The 13,579-nt window shown below is 41.5% G+C and overlaps 1 protein-coding gene across 1 annotated transcript in view; it reads left to right on the top strand.

Annotated features, from left to right (window-relative positions):
- Positions 1-4,679: 4,679 nt before the first annotated feature.
- Positions 4,680-13,579, top strand: part of ITM2B (integral membrane protein 2B) — a 31,395-nt gene continuing 22,495 nt past the window's right edge. Inside the window, exon 1 of the mRNA XM_007946363.2 lies at positions 4,680-4,796. Within this exon, the coding sequence (XP_007944554.1) occupies positions 4,680-4,796 (117 nt within the window). The remainder of the gene's footprint in view (positions 4,797-13,579) is intronic.

The raw sequence follows: 13,579 nt of genomic DNA, 5'->3' as shown, positions 1-13,579 counted from the left end.
AGTGAGGCTTTTTTTTTTTTTCCCCTCTTCTTTAACTATGTTATTTGCAGAAAACTTTTTGCAGTCCCCTTCAGGTCAAAGGAACTCTGGTAGTACTATGGTTAAAGCACTGGGCTGCTAGCCAGAAGGTCAGCAGTTTGAGATCCCCAGCTGCTCTGTTGGAGAAAGGTGAGGTAGTTTGCTTCCGTAAAGATTTACAGCCTTGGAAACCCCACGGGGCAGTTCTGCTCTGCCTATAGGGTCGTTATGAGTTGGAATCAAGTTGAAGGCACACAACAACATTTAGCATACACCCTGCACTTGAGCGAGGCTGCTCTTGTCAGTCTTCTCTTTCCAGGTCTTGGTCCTCTTCTTTTTGCTGTTTCTTTCATCTAGGGTATTTTTCCTGTTTCTTTCTCTTCATCCAAATCCTTATTTCTCCTGTCTGCTTCATGAAAACTTACCAGGCCATTCCTGGTCATTCTTAGATTTTAATATAGTACTATGAACAGTTGATTTATTTGTTGAGTATTAAAAAATGAAAATATAAGGCATGGTGAGCATTTAGCAAGAATGGGGCCTGGGTCTTCTGGGTGAGCTCTGCCCACAGGATTATCCTGGCTTTGTACCATTTCTCTCACTCTTTTCATTTGTTTTGTTTTTCTTATCATTTCCTTCTTTCCCCCCCCCCCTCTCTTTTAAATTGGAAGAGATCTATTCAAAAATATGGACATGTGGAAACCCTACCTTTGGAGAAGGAAAACCAGGAGATGGCAACTGGAAGACTAAAGTACCTAATGCAGAGCACATCCAGTCTTTTCACAATCAAAACAAAACAAAATTCCCAAATGCTACATCACTCAAGGAGCTCTGCATTCCCTATTAGAACACTTTCCATAAGGGTTTGGTATATTACAATCCAAGATTCTGAGGGGAAATCAAAAAAAGAGACGTAATCAGTTCACCAAGGAAAATAATGACATGGAATAATATAAAATGATTTGAAAAACATATATGGTATTGAGATAGAAGAGCATAACACAAACTTAGGAGGTAAGAAAATTTGAAATAATAAAGGATCTCTAAGGCTATGCAGAAGAGAAAAAAGAAAATCATGCTTGCTTAAATCTGAAGAGAGGCTCCTCTCGCCTAGAAGAAACACCTCTTTTATGAAAACTCAGACAAAGCCACAAGATGCCCAGCTCAAGCCACATGTTGGGTTGAGAGAGGAAGAGTCAGGGACAATTCAAAGGGCATATTCAGTGATGTGTTTCACCAGAGATTCCACAGTTGCAAAAATATTTTCCAATCATCCTATTAAACCTCAAGCCATTTCTCTGCAAAAGAGAACTGCTTCCTTAAGAAAGAACAGAAATTATAGAGATGTAAAGAACCTCAAAAAGAAAACACACAAAACAAAACAAAAACCCTGTCACACAACTCTGAATGAACTAAGATTCCTCAATTTAGTTCCCTGACTCCATCTTGTCTTCTCTCCAGGCTAAAGAGAAAAACAAATAATGGAAATCAAGGTGAAAGGTAGATCTAGGATGATTGTAAAAACATTCCTTCTGCTCTCTCAAAATCAACGTGAAAAAGAAAAACAAAACCCTTCTAACACCCCCTTTAAATCCAGCAGTTAATAGTAACTGAAACCAAACCAAACTGGTTGTTGTTGAACAGATTCCCACTCTAAGCAACCCAGTAGGGCAGAGAAATGCCCCACAGGGTTTCCAAGGCTGTAAATCTTTAAGGAAGTCCACTGCCACAACTCCCCCCCCCACCCAACCCCGCAGCTGAGGTGGGTTCAAACCAAGCACTTAACTATTGTGCTACCAGGGCTCCTTAATGGTAACTTGCAACTATGCTTTTAACTTTCTTTTGTTGAGTCATGGCTCTCCTCTTTCCTCACCCTACTTTCGGGGTCAACGGGCAACCTTTTAAAAATCACAAGACTGGATTTGCTATGTTTGGTCTTGGTGCAGCTTCTTTACTATCCACGTTGTTGTGTACTACATAGTTCTGTAGCCACACCAGACAAAATGGAGAAACAAACCCAGGAGATAATTCCCATACCGTTTGCCATCTCATTTTAAATTGTTGCTCCTTGGTAGTCTACAAAATGAAGAACAGTCTTCCACTGTGAACCTGTAAAAAGAGAAATCCTGGGCAGGGGTAGAGGGAGAAGTGATTTATTTCTGCTTCTGTCATATACTCATTGGTTCTTCCTTTGCCTCAATTTCCTAATCTGTTTGATAGTGGTGTTTGTTGTTGTTATGTTCCGTGGAGTTGGACCCGACTCATAGTGACCCCTCCTTGGGTTTCCGAGGCAGTATAACTACAGAAGTAGATTGCCCAACCTTCCTTCTGAGGAGTGACTGGTGGGTTTGAACCGCCAGCCTCCCGGTTAGCAGTCAAGTGTTTTAGGCATTATGCTACCAGAGCTCCAATACTGGTGTTTAGGAAAAAACAAAATTTCTTTTTTCTTTCCTTCTCTAATTCTAGCTTGTGCAAAATGCCTTAAGTATTTTTGAACCATTTTGTTACAGCTGTGGTGGCGTAGTGCCTAAGGCATTTGATTGCTAACCAGAAGTTTGGTGGTTCAAACCCACCAGCCACTCCCCAGAAGGAAGACTGGGCAATCTACTTCCATGAAGATTTACCACCTCAGAAACCCAAAGGGGGTCACAATAAGTCAGAATCAACTCAATGGCTGTTAGTTTTTTTTGTTTGTTTGTTTCATCTCCATTTATACATATATGAAGGAGCTCTGGTAGCATAGTGGCTAAAGCACTTGACTGCTAACCAGAAGGCTGGCGGTTCAAACCCACCAGCCACTCCTCGGAAGGAAGGTTGGGCAATCCTACTTCCGTAGTGATACTGCCTCGGAAACCCAAGGAGGGGTCGCTATGAGTTGGGGCCGACTCGACGGCACATAACAACAACAACAACAACTGGTGACATAGTGCTTAAGTCATTTGACTGCTAACCAGAAGGCTGGCCGGAGCCAAGGAGGGGTGGCTATGAGTCGAATGGACTCTATGACAGTGGGTTTGGTTTGGTTTTAGTATACACATATGCATAAGCTCTTGCTTCCATAATTCCTGAGTCTTCAATGGCACTTTCTTAAAAACCTCTGAAACTAGGAAATCTGGGGCAGCACTCAACTGGGAGGAATTAAATTTCATTTTTACTATCAAATGTCAATTCTTAGTCAACCTCACTGAGTTTCTTCTGGGACAAAAGAGGCTCGGGAAGTAAGTGTTTCAAGTCATATGACTAGCATCGTAACTGAGCAGAACTGTAATCCAACTCTTCCCATTTCCAATTAAATGAAATTTCCAAATGCTTATGCTGCTGACTGGAGGTCTGGGCTGGATTTCTATCTCAGCCCAGGGCGAACCTTGAAAAACCCATCATTTGGGATCATTCCTTAATCTGAAACATCTGAGATCTCAGACTGTGCCCCAGAGTTTTGTGCTATGGCTATCTATGAAGAGTCTAAAAGACCATTTTGAACCAGAATTCTAGGGACTCCCTAACCCCATCAGCAGAGCCAAATCCCCAAAGATCTCACACAACCTACTTCCTTCAGGGTTGACCCGAGGCAGAGCTGACACATACTGGAACATTCTAGAGTACACCCACATGTCTGGTTGAATCAGGAGAGTGGGGTAGAAGGGCACATGATGAACCATTTACTCAGAGTACCAGCAGTTGATAGGCAGTCATAAACCCAGTATCAGTGCAGCCCAGCGTCCTCTCATAATAGTTGTATATGAAATCTCTTTAAATTATGATAATTTTTGTCTTATCCTTAAATGATTTTCTTTTGCATTTTGCAGAAAACCGAGTCAAGTACGTTGCCTTGAATCACATGTAGGTTTTTGTCCAAAGAAGCACAAGAGTGGACTATTTTGAGAGTGTAAGATGTTTGAAATCCAAAGCAATCCAGAGGCTTCCTCTGAGCTGCTCTGAGAGGAGGCAGGGCAGGCATCGACCTCCCAAGGGGAGAAAACAAGGCAAGGTTGAGTCAGGTAACGCCCTTGGGTGAGGTCCGTGAAAGATAAAGCAGTCAGATGACAACGATACAAAGCTTTAAAATATTTCTGTGCTCCCCTGAGTAGGGTCCATAATAACTGAGACTAGGGAGGTGCGAACAGACAAAAATTCCACCGCCTATTGACTCACGGTGGGGACAGCTGGCAGGGAGGGAAGGCCGACCGGCCTGGTGCTGCCTGGGGTTAATTGATTTTACGCGGCGAACTCAGGAAAGTTCACTCGATTTTGCTACTAACCTGCAACGGTAGGCCTAGAGGTAAACAGGGAGGAATCGAATTTAGAACTGGAAAATCCAGGCGGCCCACAGAGGTGACCTCCCTATTCCCGGCCTGGATTCCGCGCCCCGCCTAGGGGCAAGGGCAGGGTCCGGTGCACCGCCGGCCCCGCCCCCGGGCTCGCCCCCGCCCCGCCCCGCCCCCGTGGGTGCGCGAGCCGCCTCCGCCCGCGTTCTGGAGCTGGGAGGCTGCAAGAATCGTGCTGCTGTCGCCGCTTTAGCTGCTGCGCTAGCCGCCAGTTCCTCCTGAGCCGCTGCTGAGCCGCGCCCGTAGCCGGGCCCAGGAGGCTGCAGACGCAGCCAGGAGCCCGCAGTCCGCTCTTCGATCCCGCCGCAGCCCTTCGAGGGCTCCCCCGGCAGCGCCATGGTGAAGGTGACGTTCAACTCGGCTCTGGCCCAGAAGGAGGCCAAGAAGGACGAGTCCAAGAGCGGCGAGGAGGCGCTCATCATCCCCCCCGACGCCGTCGCGGTGGACTGCAAGGTCCGAGGGCCTAGCAGGGTGCGAGGGAGGCGCGGGGAGATGGGGGTCTTGGCCCGGCCGGACAGTGCAGCGCGGGGCTGTGAGCTCCTACGCGCCGAGGTCGCGCGGGTGCGGGGGCTGGAACACCGAGGAGAGGGTCCTCGAGCTCTCCTCTTTCTCGGGCTGCCCCCTCCTCTTCTCCGGCCGCAGCTTCTTTGTAAGTGCGTGCATAGGAAGCGTTGCCTAACGCGGGGTCCGGGTACTTAGGAAGCCAGGAAAGGATGATGGAAGAATTGTGCCGAGTTCAATCGTATATGCTGCCAGGGGAAGGTGCTTGGGGCCGGGACGCGGCTCGACCTGAAGAACAGCAGCGACATGCAAAACAACAACAACCGAGTTTGGCACTTCCTTTCCAGGATAAATAATGTGCCTAAAATGGCTGACATCATCGCAACACTAAACTGCTGTTGCTTCCTACTTTCGTTTCTAGCTGAGCAGAACTTGGACTAAGTCCAGCAGCTATAAACCTCTTAATTTTAAATGCAGTTTTCTTCTTTACGTCCTTTTTCCATAGTACTTCGTTATTGGTAGATGAACTTCAGTGAGGGGGGGAGGGGGGACTAAGGGAACGGAATTGAGGAGAGGAAGAGAAAGCAAGATGATGGTTCTGGCTGTTGCTTTTATAATTAAAACAGAAATATTCCTGGTCAGTAATTGCAGTGTGGATGTTAGTGGCCAGCCAACAGTTGGCTTTTAAATTAGTATCCTTTGCGTATTCCTTACGCTAAGTGAAACTTAATCGAAGAAATTTTTCCCCACGTCCCATAAAGAAATTACAGAAAATCCACCCCCTTCAGCCGTAATAAAAGCCATGAGTGCAACGATTAGTGTTTTACTTCTCGTGGCTTACAATAATATACGTCTAAATATGATGGTAATTGTCACAAATTTAAAAGGACAGCGCTTTTTCTGGTAGATCTTTAGGCTAAAAAAATTAAATCCTGGAAAAGTTAACTATAGAAGTTACCTACTCTGCTTATTTTTTTGGTTAACATTTATCAAGATACAGGGCAAACTTAGTTTTAACTTAAAATTGTGTCAGGTGTAAGTAATAAACCTTATTTTTTGTATGTTGGTCTAATGAAAATTACTAATGAGAAATAAGCCCTTGCTATAGAAAATAGGTGAATATAACATTAGTCTGGATGCCATTGTACTTACTTGCTGGAAATGCTCTGGTTAAAAATACAAACATCGGGTTAATTTTTAAATGACTGCTTTGCCTGAAATGGGAGCAGTGAGCTGATTCCCTAAATGGATTAAAAGATTTTGCTATCAGTATTGCTTTCCAGAATCCATTGCAAACGGTTTTGGCCTTAAAAAGAAAATGTTTGGAAAGCACAGCATATAGTTCTAAGAGCAAATTATTTTACTTTTCTGTTTATCAAGGCGCCCTGGTGGTGCAGTGGTTAAAGTACTCGGCTGCAAAACTAAAGGTCCCTGGTCTGAAACCACCAGCCACTCCATGGGAGAAAAATGTGGATGTGGCAGTCTGCTTTTGTAAAGATTACAGCCTTGGAAACCTTACGGGGCAGTTCTACTCTGTCCTGTAGGGTCGCTGAGTCAGAATAGACTACAGCAGTGGGTTTGGTTTTTTCAGTTCTGTGTTTATCTAACAATCGTACTTAAAATAGATTGATAGTCAACTGCTCAGTCACAGTAGTTTCAAATCTGTATTTTAAATCCTAGAAACAAATATAACTCCTCCCATTTCAAAAGGGGGGGTGAGAGAGAAAGCATCTGATGATGTCACTTCAGAAGGCTTTTTACAGTTCTGCTATACTGAAGGAGATGTGAAAGTCTTTGGACAAAAATCAGAAGTAATACATTGGGTGGTTTTAAATCTGACTTGGGACAGTTTTCTAATCATTTGTGAAACCATGACCTGGTTTTCAGATTATCAGAATTTCACCATCTTCAGATTTTAGGGTAACAGCAGCAATAAAAAGTAAGCCTTCATAGCTGTGTGCCGTGTTTTTCCAGTCTTACTTTCTCAGATCCTGATATCTCAAGAAAAATACTGGGACTAAACAGTGAAGGCCAGCATCTTCCTTTGTGAGATAAGCAGTCACAGATGAATTGGCAGATACAAAATGACTAATTCTTTCCCTGCTATAAGCTGAATTACTTCTGTTCTTCAGCGTATGACAAAATATTGCTCTACATTAAAAGTAGAATCCTTATAATCAGTCTGTCACTTAACGGGTAAATGAAAACCTTACTTAATGACAGACATTTGTGAAAGAACTGATGTCTTCATCTCTGAGCTTGGGTACTTGATTACATAACATTTTCTGGCTCCCTGGTGGTGGTAACTGAATGGTAAGCACCTGGTCTAACTGCCTGGCTTCCTGCAAACTCAAGTGTGTTTTGCCTAGGGCATTTCCCTTGCCTGGTTGGTTCAGAGGGTCACGGAATTCTCATTAGTTAGGCTCACAACCCCAGAACAAGAATGTTTAAATACTTTAAACCCTCTTTAGATCACAGTAAGTCTATTTCTCATCCCTTAGACCAGTGTTCCTTAGTTGTGCTTACGGACCACCTGCTCTGCTGTCATCTGGAATTCTGGTTTAAAAATGCAAATTCCACTACCTTATGCCTCAAGAATTCATATTGCTCCAGTCAGCTGGCTTATATAACATGCATTCTGGTACTTTTACACTGTTCCTGTCTTCAGCTATTTCTTTAGCCTGTTTTTTTTCTGCAGGATGAGAACCCTTCAGAAGCAGTTCCATGGCCCTATTTTTCAATCTTGTGTTCTTTTCAGTACATTATTAATCCCAAGAGCCATTTCTATTAATTATTACTTCAACTAGCTTGCTGTTTATCCCCTAACGATTTCCATCTTCCTCCACTGATTCCAGTGGGTACAAGCTGCTAAAGGTACAGAAACAGCAAAATAAGACCTGTTTTGTGTAGAATGGGTGAGTTTAAAGTTATGTATGTGTTTTATGTTGTAGGTAGAAATTCGTTCCTTTATATTTGCATTCATAACTGACCCTTGAAAAACTGTTACATGTGCAGGTATCAGAGACTTCATGGACTGAGCCAGAAATCCCAGCTTTGTCATTATGTAACTGCTCGATCTTGAACTTAAATTTCCAGTTTCCTCTCTGTAAGATAACAGGGTAGGACCAGATGGTCTGAAAGGACTTCTTTAAAAGTTTTTAAAATTCTATAAAGATGCCAGGGTTATATAATTATATTTGGCAGGAATTAAATTGTTTTCATTGTGAAAAATAACAACTACCTCCTCGGCCTAACCAAACTGTTCCTTTTCTTCCTTTCTGTGTTTAACGTGTTACGTTCCTCTTCTATATTAAATTTACAGTGGGCTGCAGAGAAAGAAGTGGATAGAAGTATTATGAAATGAACCAAATTTTCGTTTTTGGTTACCTCACTGTTAGAACAGCAATTGTCAACAACTCTCTAATACCTGCTTAAGAAACCCCTTTCTCAATATCAGGCCTCTAAAAAGCTTGCACTTGCCTCATAGGCATCCCCCAAGCCATTTTGCTGATAAATGGTGTTACCTACTTTAGCTATGTTGCAGATGTTCTAAAAAGAGTGAAGGAAGCTTCAAAGAAGGAAAGAATGACTCCTCCCAATAAGTTCTGAGTTCTCACTACAAAATGCTTATTTGGTGCCTAGTTTTTTAAACTTTCTGCCTCCCCATTGGCACAAATAGAGGAACTCTGGTGGCGTAGTGCCTAAGGCACTTGACTGCTAACCAGAAGGCTAGCGGTTCAAACCCACTAGCCACTCCTCAGGAGGAAGGTTGGGCAATCTACTTCTGTAGTGATAGCGCCTCAGAAACCCAAGGAGGGGTCACTACAAGTTGGGTCCAACTCCACAGTAGTGAGTTTGGTTTGGTTTTTGATTGGCACAAATAAGACTGAAAAGAGTGGTGATTTACCTTTTTGTTGATGCTGGTGATGGTTTTGTTTTTTGGGTTTATTTTTGTTTTTGTCGTGCTCTTCGCCCTACCCCCTGCAGGAACCTAAAAATGCATGACTGGACATTTACCGGAATACATTGATCTTTAGGGAAGGATCGGGAGCTTGACGCTCTTTAACCAAAGTGCGCTTCATTATCTGCTTACATCATTTACCACCAGCTGCCATACAGACAGAGTCAGCTTGGATTCCTGGTGACCCCATGTGTGTCTGTACAGCTGTGTTCCACAGAGCTTTCAGTGGCTCATTTCTCAGAAGCACATTGCCAGGCCTTTCTTCTGAGGCATCTTCAACTAACAGCCTTTTGGTCAGCAGCCTAGCAAGTTAACTGTATCATTCAGGGAAATTTAGTGTTTATAAACACTGGTCATTTAAAATGTTTACAGCCATAACATTTTGACTCTCCACGAGGGTTATTTATCCTGAAGTGAAATATTACTGCTGGAAGATAAGTTAAATGTCTCCAAGCCTGAATGGGTGCCCAGACAGTAGGGGTAAGGCTACTGGTGGAGAAGTTGGAGGACAGGCTCCTGGCCCTGGTTCTCCCGGGTTTGTAGTATTTTCATGACATTTATTTTGAAATATGTTTTTGAAAATTTATTTTTTGTTGTTGAGAACATGCAGAGCAAAACATACACCAGTCCAACTGTTCCTACATGTACAATTCAGTGACATTTCTCAAATTTTGCAGCCGCACTCACCTTCTCTGGGTTCTTCCTCCTCCATTAACATAAACTCAATGCCCCTTTAAGATTACCTAATTTGATTTGCTGCTGTCAGTTTGATCCCATATATGTTAGATCTAACTATATGTTAGATCTTAAAAGAGCATAGTGCTAAATGCAGACATCCTTTACTATTTAAGCTAAACCACTGCTTGGTTTTAAGAATACTTCAGGGATATATTTTTGGTTTAAGGATTATCGCAGGACAATAATTTCAGGGATTTATTTAGTGCCTGTGGCTCCCAAAAAGTCTGGAGTCCATGAGCATTTATAATTCTATTCTGCATTTTACTTCTTTTGATCAGGAGTCTTCTGTAGATTCTTTGATTTTCCATGTCTTCTTAAACATTTTTTGCCTTTCAGGGGTGAGTTACATTATCTTTGCAAAATCAAGCCTGTAAGACCTTCTGGAATTCCACTTTGCCATATATTAGGTTTATGCGAACATAAACTACTTTTATTATATATACAAACAGAAATTTGAATTGAGTTAAGATAATGAGAAAAATTATTTAATGTTTTGTCTTTTAATGCTGATACGGTTCCAGCAGTAATTTTATGATTTAAAGCTGATAAACTTACTGCCATTGAGTTGGATCTAACTCATAGCAACCCCTCCTTGAGTTTCCGAGGCAGTATCTACGGAAGTAGATTGCCCAACCTTCCCTCTGAGGAATGGCTGGTGGGTTTGAACCACCAGCCTTATGGTTAGCAGTCAAATGCCTTAGGTACTACGCCACCAGAACTCCTAAAAGCTGATAAAAGTAATAAATATAACTGAAGAGAAATTGTTGAAATAAGATTTATGGTTTATAAATACTCCATTTTCAGATTTAAACATCTTGGAAATTTATTTGGGAGGTTGATACACAAGGTATGATGTTTACTTATTGGAGACTTTGAAAATTTGAGATATTTGAACAAACCATTTTTGGCAGAGTAGAATTTCATATTTTGTAAGGAACGTGACATTTTGCTGAATTTTTCTACATTTTATGTGTGATTTTTAATGCCAAACTGGAAAAAAGTGTTTCTCAGAATAAGTTAAAGATAAAGCTTAAATATTGAATTACTTTCACTGCTTTAAATGTGATTGTACTGTTTAAAATAATATCAATATCAAAAAGGTAAGCTGTATTGTTAAACCTATCACTTGGATTACTGCCACATATGAAGAAGGACCTATCTTTATAGTGGGGAAAATGATCCTTAAGAGCTGGTCTGTAGGTCTGTGTTTCTTTTATTGTGATTTGGGTGAAAGTTTACAGAGCAAATTCACTTTGCATATAGCAGCTCACATACACTTTGTCTCATGACATTGACTGCAGTTTCCCACAATGCAACAGCTCCCCTCCCACTTACTCCCCATTGTTACCTCTTCCCTGTGTCCTTCCCTCCAGGTCTGTATTTCTTAATAGGAGTTCTGGTGGCATTTGACTGCTAACTAGGACCTAGAAGTTCAAACCCACCAGCTAGTCCTCGAAGGAAGCTGGGCAATCTGCTTCCCTAGCAGTACTTCCTCGGAAATCCAAGGAGGGGTCCCAATGAGTCAAAATGGACTTGACGACAGTCAGAGTATTTCTTAAATTTATTGTTGGCTGACTTCACTAGTATTTCTATTTGCTGGATTTTATCTTTCATTTCATAGCTTTCTCTTTCAGTTCAATTATTCCTTTCATTATAGTACTAAAAAAATAAACAACAAACCCTCTACCATCAAGTTGATTCTGACTCAGAGTGACCTGTAGAACAGAGGAGAACTGCCCCATAGAGTTTCCAAGGCTGTAAATCTTTACGGAAGCAGACTGTCATCTTTCTCTCACGGAGTGGCTGGTGGGTTTGAACTGCCAATCTTTTGGTTAGCAGCCAAATGCATTTAACCACCATGCCACCAAGATGAGTGCTAGGCTTGTTAACAGGTGGCAAACTCATTGCCTGCTTGGGCCAACTAGATAGGAAGTTGGGCTCTTTATGTGTTAAGCAGGTTAGAATAGTCATCATTTTCATTAAAAAAAAAAAAAAAAAGTCCAGTGTTCCCTGATTCTCCAGTTTTTAAAAGCAAGATAGAAATTAGGATTTTTATTTGAAATATGGATTTTGAATATTAAGAACCAATTCCTACAAAAATTTCAGGGAAAAATGCTAAAGGTATGCCAGGGATCACTGACTTACAATCTTTACGGTGGAGAGCATGGCTGGCAAATTATGTGTGAACAGTTATGGCTTACCGTTACTTTTGTACAGCCTGTGAGCTAAGGATGAGCCATACTGCAGAGTATACAACCTTACCACATCCTTTAGCAGGGTTCTCACATTAGCTTCTGCGTTCAGTCTGTTGTAATATCACGTTAGTCTCTAGAAAACTACACCATACTGAATAAGAATGAAAAAAAGGCAAATGGTATCTTTTAAGTTTTATTATGACAATAGTTTAGATTCTGCAGGCACCCCCACCCACTTTGAAATGGTGTCCCTAGGCCACATTTGGAGAATTTCTACTCTAACTAGTTGTTTATGCTGCTATATTGTGTTTTTGTCTTGATTTTTTTTTTTCTGGGAATTTTAAATGTATCTACTGGTTTCCTAATACAGAAAATCAGTATTTAACTCTTTCTATGTATTTCTACACAGTGCACATAGTTGTCTTCTGTTGTTACAGCAATTTCTGGTTAGATTGATTTCAGTGCTTTCCTTAAAATTTATAACCTACTTACATGTCTGTAACTGCTTTCACAAGAAAACAACCCTGGATCCAAGAGCTAGAAAAGTGGTGGAGTAGGGAACAAGATCAAATGATTAAGTATGTATTGTACATCCATTTGGTGTGCTAGGCAGTAGAGCTCATAGGTTCAAAGCATAATTTGTTCACTGTAGAGAGATAAGCGTCCCTGTGTCTCAAGAACTGGATATGTATTTTTGGTAGTAATAGTTTGCTATACACATAGTGAACCTGCTGGACAGAATAGAACTGCCCTATAAAACCAGAAAAAAAACCAATCTCACTGCCATCAAGTCAATAAGTCAATTCCAAGTTGTAGCAACCCCCCATCCACCATTGGGGGTTTCTGAGGCAGTAAATCTTCATGGAAGTAGATTGCCCCCTCTTCCTTCTGTGGAGTGGCTGGTGGGTTTGAACCATCAACCTTCTGGTTAGCAGTCAAGTGCCTTAGGCCCTAACAGGGCTGTAATCTTTACAGGAGCAGATCATCGGGTCTTTTCTACCACAGAGCCACTAGTGGGCTTGAACTGCTGACCTTTCACCTAGCAGCAAAGTGTTTAATCATTGTGCCCTTATAGGGTCACTGTAGTTGGAATCAACTTGACAGCAAAAACAGCAGTGGTTTAGTATACCTTTCTGAATTCCAAATCTGGGCAGAAGGTATATATAACTTGACACATTCAAATTATTTTACACGCTGTTAGAATAATGCACTTGGATTTTATAACCAAAAGTTCTGCGTTTTAAATGGAATTGGCCATATTCGTTATCTTCTTGGATGACATCAAGATCCGGAACATACAAGAGTGAGTGCAGAACATGTTTGCATTTGTTTTTTTCTTTAAAATCTTGCAGCTAATTTTATAATAAATTATAGAAAGAATATTCCTACAATACTAAACATTTTCAGGAAGATAGTTAATATTCTTGTTTGGAATAACATGAACTTGTTTAGTCTTACAGAAATCTTGTCTTTACCAGTTTATCCCTGGTAAAGGTTGTTGTGTGCTGTCGAGTTGATTTCAATTCCTAGTGACCCCACGTGACAGCAGAACTGCCCCATAGAGTTTTCTAGGCAAATCACCAGGTCTTTCTCCTGTGGAATGGCTGGTGGGTTCAAACCACTAACAACTAAGTGCTTAACCATTCTGCTACCAGGACTTCTTGGTAAAGGCTGTTATTAACCATAAATAACATTTGTTTACAATGCTATTGTTTACAAAACAACTGCCTGTTAGTGCTACTTTAGACCTTCCTTTGGCTGCTCCAGTGCCTTTAAACTTGCCAGTATGAATTTGAAAATAAAGTAACATTATACTTAACAAATTTTTTTTTTTTTTTTTT

This window comes from Orycteropus afer, unplaced genomic scaffold, assembly GCF_000298275.1.
Source record: "Orycteropus afer afer isolate SDZICR_OR568_19922 unplaced genomic scaffold, OryAfe1.0 scaffold00157, whole genome shotgun sequence".
NCBI classification, from domain to species: Eukaryota; Metazoa; Chordata; class Mammalia; order Tubulidentata; family Orycteropodidae; genus Orycteropus; species Orycteropus afer.
This window is presented reverse-complemented; position numbering and strand designations above follow the sequence as displayed.